The sequence below is a fragment of the Pseudopipra pipra genome, chromosome 14, assembly GCF_036250125.1.
Source record: "Pseudopipra pipra isolate bDixPip1 chromosome 14, bDixPip1.hap1, whole genome shotgun sequence".
In the NCBI taxonomy this organism is placed as follows: domain Eukaryota; kingdom Metazoa; phylum Chordata; class Aves; order Passeriformes; family Pipridae; genus Pseudopipra; species Pseudopipra pipra.
In genome coordinates this window covers 5,486,954-5,505,614 of record NC_087562.1, presented here as the reverse complement: position 1 = coordinate 5,505,614, position 18,661 = coordinate 5,486,954, and the positions used below count along the sequence as shown (strand labels likewise).

The window sequence follows — 18,661 nt, the reverse complement described above, 5'->3', positions numbered from 1 at the left end:
AAGTTCAATTTTCGTACAAAATATAATGAATTCATTGCTTCGGTTCTTAAAAAATAAAATAAATTTAAGAAGCAATTTCAACCCATATTTGTCTTCCTTAGAAACAGAAGCTTCAAGTTGTTATGGACCCACATTTCCAAGATCAACAAATAGCCACAGAAATCAAGGTCTTTCCAGCAATTAGAACATTAAGATTCTGATTTTTTTACCAAATATGTAAACAGGAGAGAATTCTTTCTGTATTAGGAGGAATAAGATAAATAGAAATTTGAACAACCAAACTTCAAAAATGTCTGTGTTACATCCTGAGTGTTGATAATGGACCAGGAAAAGATCAAAGTAGTGTTGCAAAACAGCAAGGCCAGACCTTCAAGACTTTGACTTGAGCCACAGGACGAGTCAAAATACCCACTGCAACATATTTGCACACTTAGCAAAGAATCAAGAAGCTCAGAGCTTGTGCACTTACTCAGAAAAGCAAACAAACAAAAATATACACCTAATAAGAAGTGAACCAGGACCATTCATAAAGACCAGATTAATAGTTCCTGCTTGATCTATGGTTAGTTTGCAAAATGCCAATATACCAAAATGGGCTCAAGAAAAGTTTATGAGCAGAAAAAAAATTCCAAACAAAGTCTGACTTGAACCAACCAGAAAAAGAGATGTTCCCACTTTTCCTGTAAACTCTTAAAACACACCTTTTACCTGTGGGTGCAATCAGGCACATCTGAGTCCAGAGCACACCAAAAAATGGGGAAAAATTGCACAGAACTTGGGCCCACAAAGTAACAGGTAGGACAGACCTGAGCTGTGGGAGCTCCCTTGGTCTTTCCCTCCCCTCCACTCAGAGCTGCCCTGCCCTTTCTGGAGAGGCTCAATCCAACAGCAATCCCTGGGAATTGCTGCCATGTCCATCCCCACACACAGCTGGGAGAATTCCCAAGGATTCCTTTCACTGCAGGAAAACACGAGGGCTGGGGAAAGGGCAAAATGTCTCCTAGATATTGATGCTGCACCTGGACCAGGGAGCCCTCAGCAAGATATTCCAAGGGCTGCAATAACACAGACAAGGAAAAGAAACAAATAAACTGATCGTGGTAAAGAGTGAAGTATCATGATGATATTTAATTGCCTTATAATGCAATTAATATGCACTAATAAAAGTGGTTTCATAGGCTATTAACATAATATGACAAAAAATGTTATGAGTCTCCTCTTGTCTTACTGAACACATCATTATTCTTTCCAGGAGTGGTGTTATATTAGAAAATAATAATAATTTAAAAAAAGCAACAAACAAACAAAACCCCCCCAAAAAGAACAAAAGAAAAACCCAAACAATCAAAAAGAAACAAACAAACTAAACTAAACAGCCACGAAACCAAATTTTATGTCATTTGCTGCTGTGTCAGTAAACTTAATTTTTTCTTTCGTTCTTACTGCTGTGTGTTCCCACTTCCCACTCTTCACTAATAAATCCTAATTTCGCCCGGTGTTTGGAGTTTGTGTTATTGTCAGGATGGAAATCCGAGCCCACTGCCTTGTCTTGACAGTTATGGGTTATAAACAAACCTTTCTGATTTTTCCCTTGAACAAAACCTCGCTCTCTCCCTCCTCCAAATGACATGACAGTGCTGCTGAACAGCGGGAACGTCAAAGCCATGCAGGCAGGCAGAACTAAGAGCAAAGCAAATGCCCTCCAACAAAACTAACTGTTGACTTTTGCATGTTTTCCACATAAATGGTGTGAGGATGCTACTGGCTTCTGAAAGGAATCACAGTACCCTGCTGATATCTCATAACGTTAAGATGTATTGAATAACACACAGTATGAATTGAATAGACTATTTCCAGTCAAAATGGCAAATTGGAGAGTTTATATACAATATTTTATTCCCTCAAGACAAAATGGGAGAATATACGTAAGAATAACATGAATTTTAACTTCATTTCCTGTCAGGTTTTCTTTTTCTCCCAGAAACCAACCTCGGGAGAAAGAGAGAGATTTCCAGTAGTTGGAAATCCCATTTATATCCTGGCTGTGCAAGTAATTATTTAAACTGTAGTTCTAAGAAATGGGACTCCACTTAAAATTGATATGCTCCCAAGTTAGATTTATGCACTTGGTTCCAGTGATCACCTTGGTTTTGACCTTGGGAAACAATCAATGGCAGAAAGTTCCCCATGAAATCAGGAATCTGCCCACACAGATCTCAGGGAAGGGTCTGGACCTTTCCTTCTGCTGAGTTTGTTTCTGCTTCCAGGTTTGGTGGTGTTTGATCTGTTAATACTCAATCTCGTCATTTCATAATGGGAAAAAAAAATAAGAAATACTGATTATGTTTAAGAAACAATGGCTGGTTTTCTCCAGTTTGTGGCATCCTAAAAACACCCCCCCCCGTGTTTATATCTTGTCAGCTCCTCACTGAAAAGTTCTTGTAGAGGGAACTAAATTGCAAGCAGTGCTGCCAGAAAATACTAATGGCTCTTTGAGTTGGTGTTCATTCCTCTCTCTGTAGTTAAAATATAAAATTAATTCAAAACAGCCCTCTCTGAATTTACCTGGTACCCTACCATGTGAACACATTGAAGAACTTACATGTAAACACAGCACTATAAAGAAAAAACATATATCTCATGTCCTTTCTGCACATACATGTGGAACACAAAATACAGAGATCTTTTTCTCTGCATCTCATGTACATAAATAATTTTCTATCTCATTAATAATTAGATTTTATAGCTCCAAGAGAATTCTTTTGTTTTTTGGTGATACTTCCTTTCTTTTCCCCTCACTAAGTAGTCAGGATTCCTCCCTGAAACTTTGCACTCTGCCATTACTGCAACTTTTTTGATGGAACAGATGCAATTTGAGAGCACCAGTATTTTAACAGGTTTGTTCTGTGTATTAATGATGCAATTTTACTAAAATTTACATCCCTACAAGACCTAATCCCTCCTCACATGAAAGAGTGCCTTCATTTTTGGGGATGTTAGTGGGAGATGACTGAGGTCTGACATTCCCCATCAGGTTTCAGCTCAGGACAGAGCAGATTCCTGACACTTAGACCCACCTGCCAGGGCAGAAAACCAAGATTAAATTACATTTCAGACCAGCCTTGAAGTCAGAGGCAAAGCCACAGTTTTCCTTGTGAAAGAGCAGCGTGTCTGTGTGCTGTCCATAGATCTCCACCCTGCACATTGCAGGGATTCAGTACCAGGGTATGATAAATCATTCTGGAAAGGATGTGGCTGCACTAAACCAGGCTCACCCACAAGACAAATTCGTTCTCCTGCACACAATAAATTACAGCTGTTCCCTTTGGGGGCTTCGCTGCAGCAACGCGTTCTGGATCTGCAAAAATGCATTAAAGCACTTACAAATCTTGTTCACAAAACACTCCTCAGCACCTGACCAAGCTAGTTTTCCTCCTCACTGTGAAGCATTTCCATTATTTGTTGCAAATTCAACACAGCAATAGAGCCCATTAGGACTGCAGCATCCCCCTCAGTGTCTGGCTCAGTCACGTGTACCCTGAAGTGAGAGGCAGCTCACACTGAGAGCTGGTGGCTGTTGATGGCTCTGAAATCTCTGCTCTCTTCTCAACCTACTTGTCATCCAATTTACAGAAACAATACCACCCAGAACTACATACTCCCAATTTGCTTTTTCAGTCCTGTTAACATAAGTTTTCTAAATATCTCAGTCTGTCACCACCAGTTGCAAGGCATCCTTTAACAGAAGTGCCATCCGCCGTTATAAAAAAAGCTGAGAGCCGATTTCACACCTCTGCTTGTTAAGTATTTTCTAAAGCAAATAAAGCTCCTTATTTAAAAAATAATTAAAACTAACTCTTCATTAGCAGTTCAAATTGCCTAGGTAAATTTGGTCACAGCTCTAATTTGCACACTGTCACCGAACAGTTTTATCAAGCTGCTTCCTTTCATGCTTGCAGAGGATCACTTTGGGATTATTTCTCTTCCACACATATTTACACTTGGCAAGCAGTTATGAAAAAGCCAATCAACAATGGCAACACCCTTCAAAATCTTGAGATTGGAACCTCCCAGTGGCACTTTGCCACTGATGCTTAAGAGGTTAGAGAACAGGGTTTGTCCTATTCTCAAGGAATGCCTAACCCAAAATCTCATGCACCTCAGTAAAAGCTCAATGAAATATTGTTCCCAATTCTTCTGTACCTAACAAACTTTGAGTAAAGAACACGTAGTTTAACTAAGCAACTTTTTGTCACCTTGGTCATGGTAATCCATCTATGCAACTCTTCCTGCTTTTACCTGCAGGAAATCATTCTGCCTACAAATACATTATCCAGGCAAATGTGAGGGTTTGAAAATGAGCTCAGGGGTTTTAATTAACAGATTACCCCATAATCATTGATTTTCAGACCTCTGCTTTCACTGGCCCTCTATTTGACCCTTTGTTTCCCAATTCACTGGTGTTTTATCAACACTGAACACAAGTAGCCTTCCAGCTTCACTGGAATCCTTTAGCCCTGTTATCACAGCTCTTTATACAAGCACTTGATTTATTTTGCTCAAACACAGAACTGAAAAGTCACTAATATTTCTTCCCTGCTGGAATCAGGAAGGACTGTGTGTGTGAAGTGAACTCTGAATTGTACAGATTATTGGCAGCTTTTGGGTGGTGTGTGCCTCCTTGATTTGGACTAGAAAATTCATCTTAAGTCTCCCCACCAAGTTCCTTCATCTACTTTTACACATCTGCAGTTTTCAATAGGAAATAAATAAATTATTCACCATTGTCTGAAATTTCTGAGTAGTCTTATTTATTCAAATTTTGAGAGAAAACCAAATATGCTCGAGAGCACATTTGTACAGCTGAACACCTTTTGCTCCCACTAAATAGGGGCTCTAGGCTACCTCTTATCTCCCCAACCCAGAAGCAATTCAATAATGTGCCCACAATCTGCTTAAGCCCCTTCTTCAGAGCATCATTTGGTGTTTTGTCAACAGGCTGTAGCAAGCCCCAAAGCAAAACCATTCAATGTAAATCCCCTGGTGTTCTCTGACCCAGAGAATTCCTATCAGGATGCTCTCTATCAAAACTCTTTAGTAAGAAAAATGAGTTACTGCACACTTCCCTAAAATAGGCTGGCACAACATCGTCCCTGCATCCTCCTGCTCTTCTTCAGAGACAGCTCTCACTTAAAACTGAAGCTGACTGACATTCTCTGACCTTTAAGAAGACAAACCACAAAATTACAGGGAAGAACACACCAGGAGCATCTCCCCTTTTCCTCTGGTAAACAGGATTGCATTAGCATAGTTCCATACACACGAGAGCAAAGATTACTTGTCGTTACATCTCACCCTGGTGGCATTTGGAGCTTTGCTGTCTCACCCAGGCACAGGTTCATTTTCTCAGTAGAAACCATCACATCTTCAAATTTACAGGTGGTTAAGTTAGAGCTGCTCTGGCAACTAATCCCCCCAACATTAATATTTTGGTGAAATCTCACTTACTTGTCCATTTTTGATCAATTTAACTGAATTCCTAAAAAATAAACTTATAAATCAATTGCATAAATAATCTATTTCAGAGGGGTGTCATTAATACAAGCTGCCTCATATGCCTCTTGCCAGCTTGAGTTTCTTTTGCTAAAAAACAAATTTTAAACTCCTCTGAAAACACAGCTGTCGTGCAAATGGGCAGCACCAAAGAGATGGCAGGCCCTGACCCTCAGACAGAATTTTTCATTCTATTTCAAAATATTTTCCAGCTTTTACAAGAAATAAAACACGTGCAGAAAGAAGGGAGTAACTCAGACAACCATCTGTGTAGAATCCAGTACTCCTCTGATTTAATAGGTTTTCTCCAGTAATGAATACACAAAAAACTCCTACAAGTTTTTCAACATTCCTTCAGGAGAAAGAGGGCAGCAAAAAAACAGAATTTCAAACATTCAAAGAAAAAAACACCCAATTTTTTATAATTGATTATATATTCTTAGCTAATGTAAAACATTTTGAGATGGTAAAATCTGCAAAGTTTTATGAAATACTGTGATCACCAAACCTCTATTTCATGCCTTATTAACATTTTTAAATTCTCACCCCTTGAGTACATATGCATAAAGCATAGGGAGTAAATCAGTGCTCAGGCACAGCATCCCTCTGTGTAGCTGAAGGATTCAAACAGATTTCATCCTTTTATAGTATTTATAAAATACTTTTTATAAATATAATACTTTTTTTTATAAATATAATACTTTTTAAAACTTTTTATATTATATATTATTTTAAATTATAATCATTACTGATTATACACTTGATAGTATGATGACTTGTAAAGAACTTGCATTTTTTCACAGTGATCTATTCTTTCCTTGCTTGCCTTTTGCTTTGCTATTTCTCTCAGAGCATCAACACTGGGCAGGGAGAAGCTCAAACAAAACCAGAAAACACTTTCTGAGAGAAAGTTAAGGACTTTTCAGGTTATTCGTCTTTCAGAGTACCAAGGAAATCAGGGAGAAAATCCTGCTGTCTCCCTGACACCACAGCACATCTTTATTGGAAAACAATGGGCTGGATTCAAAGACAGAGTCATCAAGCTGAAGGTTCTCCTGCAGAACTTTTCAGCTCCGTTTTGCTCCGCAGGGGGCTGGGAGCCTGCTGAGCAGAGGCTGGGGAACAGCTTAGGAATAGGCTGCACATCCACATTGCTCTGGATAATCTGCTACAACACACTATTTGTGTAGCACTCACGTGGCTTCAAAAAGGGGCCTCCAGGGAAAAGGTTTTGTCTTAATTTAGGTGTATCTTTTGCCAGATCAAATAGCAGGGCCATTTGTGTTTTGATGCATTGAGTTGAAAAGTCTACTCTGGTTTTCCAGCACAAAAATATTCGAGGTTTCTACCAAACACACTAAGGTGGGAAGCTACTGATAAAATAAGAAACAGCTGGTAAATGAAGACAAGGCACAGTGTTAAAAAGAGAAACTGCAGTGTTTTCCCTGCAAGAAGGACGTCAGCATCTCCCATAAACCCCGTGTGAGCGGTTAACATACATTTCACTGCAGACCCACAGAAGAAGTGGATGTTTAAGTGTTGAAAACCAACATATGGTAAATTTTAGCAGTGCTGTTTGAGGAAGGATGACTAGTCATCTGACTGGCAAAGTCTCCCAGAGGAGGAGGGCCAGCACTGAGACCACAAGTATTGATCACAGCTTGGCAGAACAGAGCAGAGGTCAGGGAGAGCAGGCAGGGCTGTCCCCAGAGCCAGTGCCCCACCAGGGGCTTCCTGCTGCCAGAGGCATTGGAGATCAGTCCCCCAGGCTGTGACACAATTCCATGTGGAATTCTGCTGCTCCTCTGTATCCAGGTGGCCAGAAACAGTTTACCTGACTGCACATTTCCAGAGCAAGATAGAGAACACGAATTGGCAGACCCTCTGTTCACAGTATGTTTCAGGACATTTTGGAGCAGTAATTTTGCAGATCTCAGAGCTCATTTGTTAGAGGTTCAATGGAGAGAAACACAGCATTTATTGCCAAGGAAAGGAATCTTAGTAGGTGATGTACATCTGACAGAAATGTATCTGCTAACGTTTTCATACTATCAGAATCTCCTTTATCTCTCTTAAAGATATCCATTAACTAAAAGTGGTGGAGTTCCATAGTACATTCCATTGACTGTTTGACAACAATGAAGTATAACCCTGTAGTACCATAGTGGCAACTTTCCCAAAAGATGTCCTTTTGTCCAAACAAAATTTCATATTTACCAATCAAATGCACACACAATGGTCAGACAGCATTTCTGCTAAAGATAAACGGCACAAGTTCCATTCAGAAAGCAGAGGAGGCTTTCAGCTGCATGTAAAAATAAACACATTTACCACTTCTAAAAGGACAAATGCTTGTTCTGGAAATTTTCTAGGACAGTAGCTGCAATTCAGTCCTCAATTTAACTGCACATCTTTCAAGAGCAAACACAAAAAAATACACACCATGGACACGGAGGCAGAGATGTTATTGCTGTGAGCACTCACCTCATAATTGGCAATGGCTTCTCTGTCGAGGGTTCGGGTCACAGACACATCCCCAGTGATCTCATTGATTCTAAAAATCCCTTTTGGGTCTTGATCCACTCCCTTCCCAGAGAGTCGAAACTTTGCTCCCTCTGTCCCTTCACTTCTGATGACCTGCGTGGCAGAAAAGAGGTGACAGGTCATAATATAACATCTTTGAAAATCACTCTAAAACCACTGCAGTCATTTCAGTCTTTTACCTAATGCTGAGGTGTATTCCCTACCAATAAAATGGAACTCTAAAATAGGATTTCAATCATGCAGAAAACACTGTGCAGTTTTGTGCTAAATCCTGGAAAAGCTACTCATGTCCTTAGCCAGTTCCTATGTTATCTTTAGTGTCTTCTATTTAACCACTTAAAGTTTCTACTATTCCATCACTATTGTGGTCACTTTGTGTCTAGAATTTAATGTTTTATTTAATGTTATTTTTTTAGTTAAATTGATAAAACCAGCACAAACTTACAAAAAAAAAAAAAAAAGAAAAAAAAGAAAGGAGATATATTGTACTGATTGTCATGGAACACACTTTCACACTTCACAACAACTTTTACCATACCAGAGAGCCATCACACAAGATTTTCCAATTAGTCCATCCTTTTTATTAGCCATTAGTCACTACAAAACAGACTATTTTCAGGTCGGTTTTTTTCCCCCTTTATTCCTTTTTACACTCTTCCTTTCCCAGGATTTTAAAATAAGGGAAAAAAACTCCACATGCAAATATCTGAGTATCCTGCCCAGAACTCTGCTTAGTCACACCGTTGGATTTAGAACACTTCCCAAATTTGTACATACAGATATACACACAACTCCTTGTTACCATCACCTTATTTCCCATAAGAAAAAAATCCCTAAAAATCCGATTTCCAGTCAGTCTCACATTCGTGACAGCAGCATTTACAAACTTCCACAGCCACACAGTGTTGGTTATAAGCTACATGCTTTGGAAGTTTGTGTTTGTACATCAGAATCTGAAGGATTAGCAATTAATCTCGCCCTTCAAGGCTGGCTATTTTGCCAACTCGTTCCTTCCCGCTGCTGTTTCATGTTCTTTTGTTTTCCAGCAATTTCACATCACTAATATTTCTGCAGAAACGTTAAACCAAAAATTTATATGCTGGTCTGAATCACAGCTCAGGAAAAGGAAGGGAAAAAGTCGCCTTAGAAGTCTGGACCTGCTCCAATTTGGAGATAATAAATATGCAGGTTGTTTAATAATGTCCCTGAGGAAATAAGTGTTTGCTGCCCTATTGCTGTGGGTTCAGCAACACTGGTTTGCAGATTACTGGGCAGTGAGATTTTTGACTTAACTCCATAATCATTATTCCTTTATTTTAATTGAGAAAAAAATTGCCACAAGTTATGAAATAGGAAATCAGCATTTTCAGAGATAAAGTTCCCATTCGCAAACCCTTTGGGGATGGGAGAAATTTCAAAGTAAAAACCTGTTTCACTTTTTTTTTTTTTTTTAATTCCTCCTTCCAACACTCAGAAACACTAATGGAAGAAATTTCCTTGTGTATTTTTGAGTGTGGGATGCCAAACCAACACTGCAGGTGACAAAAGGGCAAAGTCACTTTGCAATTTCTGGTTTCGTGATGAGATTGAAACCTAATGTCTCCTACTGAAAAGTTACCTGCTGGTCAGTCTGGTATTTTTTACATAAAGCCTAAAAACATCTGTTTTTCTCAACACAAAGCTGTGCTCGAGACTTTGCAGTGCCATGATCATTACTCACTTTTTTAGGAAAAAGATGAATTGATGTCTGAGACTTATTCCAAACCAAGTGCACCTTCCCATCCAGTATAAGAACAGTGATTTGAAAGGCCCGAAATCAGCCCCAGGCCAGCACAAAAATCTAACTCAGAGATGTTTCCACTACAGCCATTTCCACCAGAGCCATCAAATATTACCTGTTTATGACAAATTTAAGACTCAGTATAGGCACAATGCCCCAGTTCTAAGAAGCCACAGAAATAAAGCAGAACAAATGTTGAGCACTGCAAGGGAATTTATCAAAAATCTGCCAGACAGAAAGGCAGAAGTAGAATAAGAAAGAATAAGAATAAGAAAGAATAAGAATGGGCCCTGAAAACCTGACTGGAAGGAAAATTTCTTCTCAACTTCAAATCTAGCAAAGATCTTAACCTTGAATTTGATTGCATGACATCCCAACGTGGTGCCTGAAAGATTTGTACTCCTTGGAGCTCTGACACATCCCATAGCTCACCCCCACTCGAGCAGCATCTAATGTACAGGAACAACAGAGTTCCCAGCCAGCAGAGCTGCTCTGGATGTGCCCACTCAGCTTTTTTAAAGCTTCAGGGATCTGTCACATCCAGGGTGCAACTCTGTGCAGACCTTTCTCTTTTATCTGTGTTTCATACATGTCTGTGCATCCAGTTATTGCACAGCACCTTGTGCTCGATGCTTTATCACAGCCCAGGAGCTGCTCCGTGTGCCACGGCATGGCTGTCATCTCACAAAAAGGAGTTTCCAGATTCTTAAAACCGCTTAATTAGCCACAAGAGGGAGCTGCAAACTCCCAGGAATACAAGGGAGAACATTAACATCTCCTAATTAAGATGCTTATATAATGGCTGCATAGTTCAAAGAAAGTGCATTTCCCAGTTCGCACTAAGCTCAGTACAATGAAAAGTTTAATAAAAATCAGGCTTAATTTGCCATATGGTTTGGTGCTTCAACAAGAGCAAAGAAGAAAACAGGAGGATTGCCTGACATCTCCTCTGGCAAGACTGATATTCTGAACACTGGCATAAACACATGAAAATGTCCTTGTTCACAATGCCTTTGCAGAACAATGCTCTCCCCATTTCCTGGCTGAGATAAAACAAGGCCAGATTATTACTGTTGGAATGTTTACTTTGGGGTTTCATTTTTTACATTTCTGAAATGCACAAATGAAATCCCACAGTTACAGCTACCTGAAGGCCCGACAAGAAACAGTTATTTCCATCATTTTTTTTTCACAGCTTCAGGAACTTCAGTGCAGGCTCTAAAATTGGAAATGTCTGCTCCACACAACAGTGTTGCATAGAAAGACTCTTCATTCTTAGGGATGTTCATTAAGGAAGCACAAGACCCTGTCCCCCACCCACAGAGAATATGGGGAAGGCAGTCATACCCTCTTTAGGTTCTCACTTTCTACCTGTTTCATTTTCCCTTGTTTTGATCTCACAGTTCAGAACAGCCTTGACTTTGCATGGGCAGATGGCACAGAGAAGAGATGCCAGCTGAGCATCCCACAATAATAGAGACTATTGAAGGCTATTTCCTCACCCAGGACCCGGGGGACAGTCCCAGATGTAGACTTAGATGCCACTCCCTTCCCCACGTTTTTCCCATCTCGAGGTTATGTCAGAGAATAAATGTACTGGGAAGTGAAGTGATCCACACCAGCCTTGTCAGGGCCACTGATATAACACCGTGACAGAGCAGCATTTTTATTTTCCAAAAAGGCAGAGACTCTATGATTCTGCTCAGCTAAAAGACACTTTCAAGAAAACAGAGCATTACGTAGCTGACAGGATCTGCTTTTTGCTGAACCATGGCCAAAACATATTTCCCAAGTGCTATTTTTCAGCTGACATTATGTATCCCTTGCAGCTAAACTCATTTCTGCAATGTGATCCCCCTGTTGTTACGGGTTTATCACAAAAGTAAATCAGTGTTCTCAAGAGAGGAAGAGAAATGGAAGTACAAAAAACCCACAGTGCCCCCAGAGAGAAACTTCACAGTTCTGCAACCCCAGCAAATCTGTCCTAAGCAGCATCATCCACCTTTACCAGTTTCATTCTTTAAAATGTATTTGCCTCAACCACTGCCATGATTTCTTAGTTCTTGACACCAGGTGAATTTGAGATGCACCATATTAGTTTCACTTTTTAATTAGAAAACAAATCCCACCCTCAGACAGGAATATTTGGTTCACGCTCCAGTTCTTTTCATTCCAGAGTGTTAGAGTGTCTCACTGGTGGTTTTTTTATTTTTATTATTATTTTATGTAGGGTTGTTTGGTTTTGGTGTTTCCCACTTCCCCATGTGTCGTAGGAGGCAAATTTATTCATGGAATATTTAAAGACGAACTGGGTTTTTTTCCCTTTAATCACTGTGTTCCACAAGAGCAAAACAATGGTTTAGGCCCATTGTTTAGATACTGTATAAATATTTAAACAGACACTTCCTGTCCTGCCATACTGAAAATCACTCTTTACAGTCAGAGGCTCCATCTGCTCCACACTGACTCAAATACTCTTTCAACCAAAACAAATGCAAAATACTCCCGTTGTTATTCAAAAGCATTAACCAACAGAACCTGCTTGGGTGCTGCAAGCTGAACATGCCAGACCTGGGGCTAGAAAGGAATTCATATGATCTGCTGAATTTATTAATTTATCAAGAAAAATGATTACTTCTATCTCCATTAATTAAAGCTGACCTTTGCTTTCTCTCTGATTTTCTGGTTTTCTCCAGATTCACTCCATATACAGGTGATAGCCAAGAAAATCCTGGTGATTTATTCTCATCATGGTAGCAGAAATTATAAAGCTTTTCTGAGCAACTCTGTCCTTTGTTCATGATAATTAGGGATAAAGCCAACACTCTGTATATGACAGGATACCTTTCAGGTAACACTTTTTCATGTTCACAAACATAAACAGCCTGGCTCTCAGCTACATTATATTATCAACCAAAACACAAATGGACAAGTGCCCATCCAGGATGTCACCTCAAACAACAGCTGAGCTGATGGAGACAAGAATGAACAATATTTCCACAATTCAAGTAAACAGCAGAAGAAAACTTCAGCAACTAAAGATGTTTGTGCAGTACAACAACTCAGGCAATGTCAGAGTCTTAAATTTCAAAACATTTCCAGATCAGTTTTCAGTCTCCAGCCTATGGATGAGGCGAGATTTTCAAAGCTGTGAACATCTCCACGTGCTTCCACTGAAAAGCTGAAATCAGCAAGTCACTCACTCAAATCCTAATATTTGTGCACTCCAGAAACCTTGGACACAGAATGGAAAATGAAATTCAACCAGCAATCTGAATATACAACAGTGGCCCAACCTCCAGGGTAACAGAACACAAAATTAAGGTGAAGAGTTTGGTTTCTGGGGGAACCAAAGCTGGGGAAAATTATATTTATTAGAGCAGAGATTGTTTCTGTGCCATCAACTCCAAGTATTTTGCTTGATGCTGTTGCCAGTCCCAATAAGAATTTACATATACAGGTCTCTTGGAGAAAGAAAAACACATACAGATAGCAGATTTGACTCAGTAAAGAAAGCCATAATTTGGTTATTTACAATTTTCAAGGTCTATTTTCTATTTCAGATCCCCAAGACTTAATTTTAACTGGGTGAAACACATGACTGGAAAATGTCTGAATGTTGCATTTTAAGACACTGATTCGGCTGAATTATTGCATGATGCTCTCAATCAATGAGATTACTTAAAACTTTAAACACAATGTCATTAATCCCTTAACTAAGTTTACATCCTGTGTTTGTTTCTGTGGATTATTTGTTATTTATTCTTATACACTCATACATTTTAAAGCATATTACATATGTTAAAACATATTACAAGATTAACAATTATTTTTTACTTACATTCTTTTGCACTGGTTCTCTTAAGACTCTTATGAATTACAAAAAAACCCAGGAACACATGTCTTATTGCAGCTTTTTTAATATCTGCATAGAATATCTGAAGTATTGAGTGCTGGGTGTACCAACACCTTGAAGGTGGAAACTTTCCTCCCAACTGTCAGAGATGTGAAACGGGAACTCACCAAATCAGGCAATTGAAATTAAACAAATCACAAAAATGAAAAATCATACAATATTCTCAAGAGGGCTCTTTTTAGCATCTTAACTATGAGCTTTGTCATGCAAAACATTTCAGGAAGTGTCAAATTTAGGAAGTACATTGGGAGAACTAAAACACACAGCTTTAGCATATTTTTGCTGCACGTTTCCAAGACTGACTGGGGGCTGCAAACGGTACAAATGTTCCTCTCCTGAAGCAGTGGAGACAAAACTGCAGGAATTCTTATCAGGTACCACATTCAGAACTTTACACACACAAAGGAAATAGAACTTGCACTGCTTGAAAAGCAGGGGCTTTATTGAAATATCTTTGTTGGACTTGGGCTCTACATCCTATAAAAGGTACTACACCAACTATGATTTCATTACACCAGGGCAAATATTACATTTTACCAACTAAAACCAACTTTAAGGCTGAAATTCACTGAGGTTAATAAATTCCATATTTCAACAACATATCTTAATGTATGAAAATGACATAACATATTAAAATCTGGTGAAGTTGTTCCACCATTTTTGAGGTCTTTTTAGGATAATCAACACAAATGGGATATTTGATATTCAACCAGAAAACTATCTACTCAACATAATGGCTTTTCATCCTAATTATGCATAAATGTTTACAAAATTCAGCTCAACTTTGCAGTAGGATGTGCAGGTGTTCAAGGGAAACAAACTGAATTTGTGCACCCCGTGCACTGGTGGGGCCCTTCAGCCCGAGGTTCATTATTGCAGCTGAACACAGATGCAACAGTTCCCCCTGAAGAACCAGTTGCAGGGGTTTAAATGTGAGGATTTAACCCATATAAATAGCTAACAGTGACCATCTGCTCATAGATGGGAGCAGAGGAATTCAATGAACACATCGAGATGTGCGTTATCTTTCGTTGCAGGTAATTTCTCAGCTCCCTTGTACTCTTGATTTGTAAAGAGCAAGGAGATTCATTAGCAATAATTTTCACTTCCCTTGTTCTTAATTGTCTATTCCAAATATATTTCTCCAAACTCAGGATTCTGGACACAACAACATCCTCCTACTGACAGCACAGAGTTTACAGTTTTTTGTGATCTCAAAGGAAGAGGACCTAGAAGTGTTACTTGTCACAGAAGATCTTGTTAGTTCACTGGCTGACTTGGCTTTTTAGTAGCCATTTAATCACCATATTTTAATTACCACTTAAGCTATTAACTAGCAAACCCTATTAATTGAAGGAATTCAAGGAGCACTGTCTTCTGAGTGACAGCCAGATGGAGTAGCTCAAAAGCTGTGCATAGTTAGGAAAAATCTGACTGTGATTGACAATATTAAATGAAGAAGAACTCAAAAGATCCCCTTAAAAAACAAACAGACAAATGGATTATCTGGATTGGTCTGTAATTGCAGAATTCAGGACATGGGACAGAATACACAATGTGCTCTTACCACTCATGGAGCTGAAAGCACAGAGAGTGGGAGAAAAGAGAACAGACCCAATTTACAGCACCTTCCCGGGGTATTTCACTGTACTATTTATTCTGAATAAGATCAAAATCTTAATTCATTACTCAAGGCCACTCCTGCAGCATCCAAGCAAGCACAGGGCACTCAGCTCCAGCTCTGGGAGCAGCAGGGGAGCATTTCAGCTGAGCCAACCCTCTGAGAAGGGCTGCAGAACTCTGCCCTGGGTCGGCCAAGGAATACCAAAAATTTGGCTGCTCCCCTGTCCCTGCAGCCACATTTACTGCCCGTGGGATTTGGCTACAGAAGTTATCTTTAGATCCTCCATGCAAGCAGCAAAGAAAGAAATCAAGGCCTGGATTAAGTGGGAACCTCCAGCTGGGCAGAGTAATTGGAATTGCAGAATAAGACACTGAAGTCGCAGAGCCAACCTGAGGAGGTGAATAAGAGTAGTAAAGTGAGAGAAATGAAGCTGATGAGAATGATTCACCTAAAACCCCTCTCGAAAATTAAGGCTCAGTTTAATTTGAAGAAATTTTTTGGAAGACTGTGCCTAATTTTATTTTGGCTTTAACTAGCAACCTGCCGAGTCTTGACTTTGGAAAATATTTTGCAATTAAAATTAACACAGAGGAATAAGTACTCTATCAAAAGTATTTAATTTTTCAATTGAAGATATTAAAAAAGAAATATCATGGTGAAGGGTATTTTTTGCTAAATTTGGTTCCATCACATCAAGTCCATCTAATACTTCTGGACACTTTAAGAACCTGCTTAGCACCCAATTCCCATTTGTAGCAAGCAACCCACAGATCTAATTATAGATTTTCCTCAGTCACTAGTTCCCTAGGAAACAAATCCATGGCTCATGTCTTGTGCATGGAAGGTCATAGGAGGAAGATAAATATTTTTCTGTGTATAGAAACTTATCTAGAGGTCACAGGTCTGCATCTCAGCAGATGTTGGTGCTTCTGTCAAGGACAGATGGCAACAACATCTGACATTTATCTGGGACATTTAAAACTTTAAACATTTTAATCTGATGAAGCACTTAATACTTCTATGAGTAACAGTGCTCTATGATACTTCATGCTGTAAATAAAGGATTTTAACTTTGGTTCTCTAAACTCATTTGAGGTTTCAACAATGAGTCCACCTCACTTTTCATCTAAGATGTCAGTTCAAAACATCTGTAAGTAGCTACAACTTATTAAAAATGATAGGCAGAAATGTAACAAAGTCATGAGTGGTAAATATAATTTGTATTTTCTCGTATTGGCCCCTTAATTAACAATATGATCACAAACCAGCTCAACAATGTTACCTACACGCCTGTAACTGCAGTAGCCTTAGGGGAAAAAAAAGAATAATTAATGTTACTCTACTTATTATTTAGTTCTAATTCACCGCCGTAAAAATAGACAAAATAGAATTCATTGGAAACTCAGATATATGTGAATACAGAACTTGAACAGGGGTGAATTAGAATGAATTCAAGGGTGGCAGAGAGAAGCTTTGTCAGATTTTTCCTCCTCATTTGTAACACAAAACCACTGTTCAGCTCTATCCTGACCCATCTACAATGATGGCTTTAAAGGTATAAAATTAGGGGACAATCCTGCCCACACTAAGGATAATATTCAGCCTGACTTCAGATCAAATAAATGTTTTAAGCTAAGTCAGAGAGGGAAATGAGAAGGGAGCCTGTATTGTCAGCACATCTCCGAAAACACGCAGTGACTCTTGACAACTGACTCCCAGGTCCTGACTCCAAGTCTTATTCCACTTATCCCCATGGAAAGGCACCATCCAGATCCAAGCTCACCACTAACACCACAAACCTGGACCATTTTCCTCCATGGATGGGTGCACAAATGGCTGTAAAAATACTTCTGGGGAATGTTTTTGGCTCCCTACTTTGTTCTGTTAAATTTACAGACCTACAAGAAAACAGTAAGTCTTAAACAGAAATATCAAAATTTAAAACCCAAATCTCCACAAATGCACTTTCAGGTTGACTTCCCACCCCTCTCTCCTCCTTCATTTACTACCAGGTGTTACTGGGGGACATGTTAAAGTTCATTTTAGCAAACAGTTTCAATTCAACAACATGGGACACACTGTGACCATCCTCAACTCCAAGTCTGTGAGTCAATAGAAAAGTCTCCTGTAAATTCTGTTTAATCAGGTCCCCTTTGCCTTGGCTCTGTTTGGAGATCTAACACAAAAACTACTTGGCAGGAACTAGTGATAAGGTTATATACTCAAATGAAAGTTTTAAGTACACCTTGAGAAATTTGACTGCTTCTAACTTGAAACAAAAGCAGTCTATAGTGATTAAATGACAGCACTAATGTCTTTCTTTAATCTAAAAATAGGCAATTTGAAAAATATTATATTAAGCTATTGTACTAGTAAGAAACCTTTTCATACTACCATTGAAAAGAGATTTAAAAAACCACAAATGCAACACCTTCCAGTCTGCTTCCTGCCCGGTTTGTGTAAAGCCAGCAGTCAGTTCATAAAGTAGAATCATTACTTAAATATATAGAAAAAAGAAGGGTAAATCTCTGATCCTGATAATTTCACTGGAGGTTTTACCATGTATTTCATGGCAGTTTTATTTCTAACTAATTTTCAGTGTAAGCATGCCATATCTAAAGACACCATATGCTAAACACACAATAACTTGAAGGGTTCGTAGAGACCCAGAACATGGAATATCTGTTCTTTCCAAAGTACTTGACAAAAATACAGAGGGGTTTTGGAGTGTACATTTAAAACTATCGATAAAGTTCTAAAAGCCCACAAGTGGATGGAGTGTAATCACAGATTTCTGGTGGGTATCATGAAATCAGAAGGTTTTTCCTACTGGTGAGCACCAAGAACCTGCTCTGTGTGTAGACTGCAAACAGGTCTTGCCCTGTTTGTGCCTTTACGAGGGCTCTCTGCCACAAAATCACAGACAATAAGATATTATTCATATTTACTCACATCAAGATGGCTCAGTAAACCTAATTCTGAACTTGCACAACTATTTAATTCAATTTTGCAACAACACCAATTACCCAAACTTAATTTATGCCGAAAACACTCGCTCTGGTTCAGCGCGATAATTCATGTAGATTTTAGAATTTCCTTCCTCAAAAGAGTAGAAGCTGAGCCATAAAATTTAACCACGCAGAACATCCACATTCTCTGACTCAGCAAGCCAAAAGTTGTCTTTTTTCCAAGCTGAGGGTGTCTTTGTTTTAGTCTCTTCTCCTATTGAGACAGATATTTGTAT

At 39.0% G+C, this 18,661-nt stretch overlaps 1 protein-coding gene across 3 annotated transcripts in view; it reads right to left on the bottom strand.

Moving 5' to 3' along the window:
• The window catches only part of CDH13 (cadherin 13), a 448,971-nt gene that overhangs the window by 227,672 nt on the left and 202,638 nt on the right, over positions 1-18,661 (bottom strand). For all 3 annotated transcript variants that reach the window (XM_064670959.1, XM_064670957.1, XM_064670958.1), the window contains exon 5: positions 8,038-8,190. In XM_064670959.1, the coding sequence (XP_064527029.1) occupies positions 8,038-8,190 (153 nt within the window). The remainder of the gene's footprint in view (positions 1-8,037; positions 8,191-18,661) is intronic.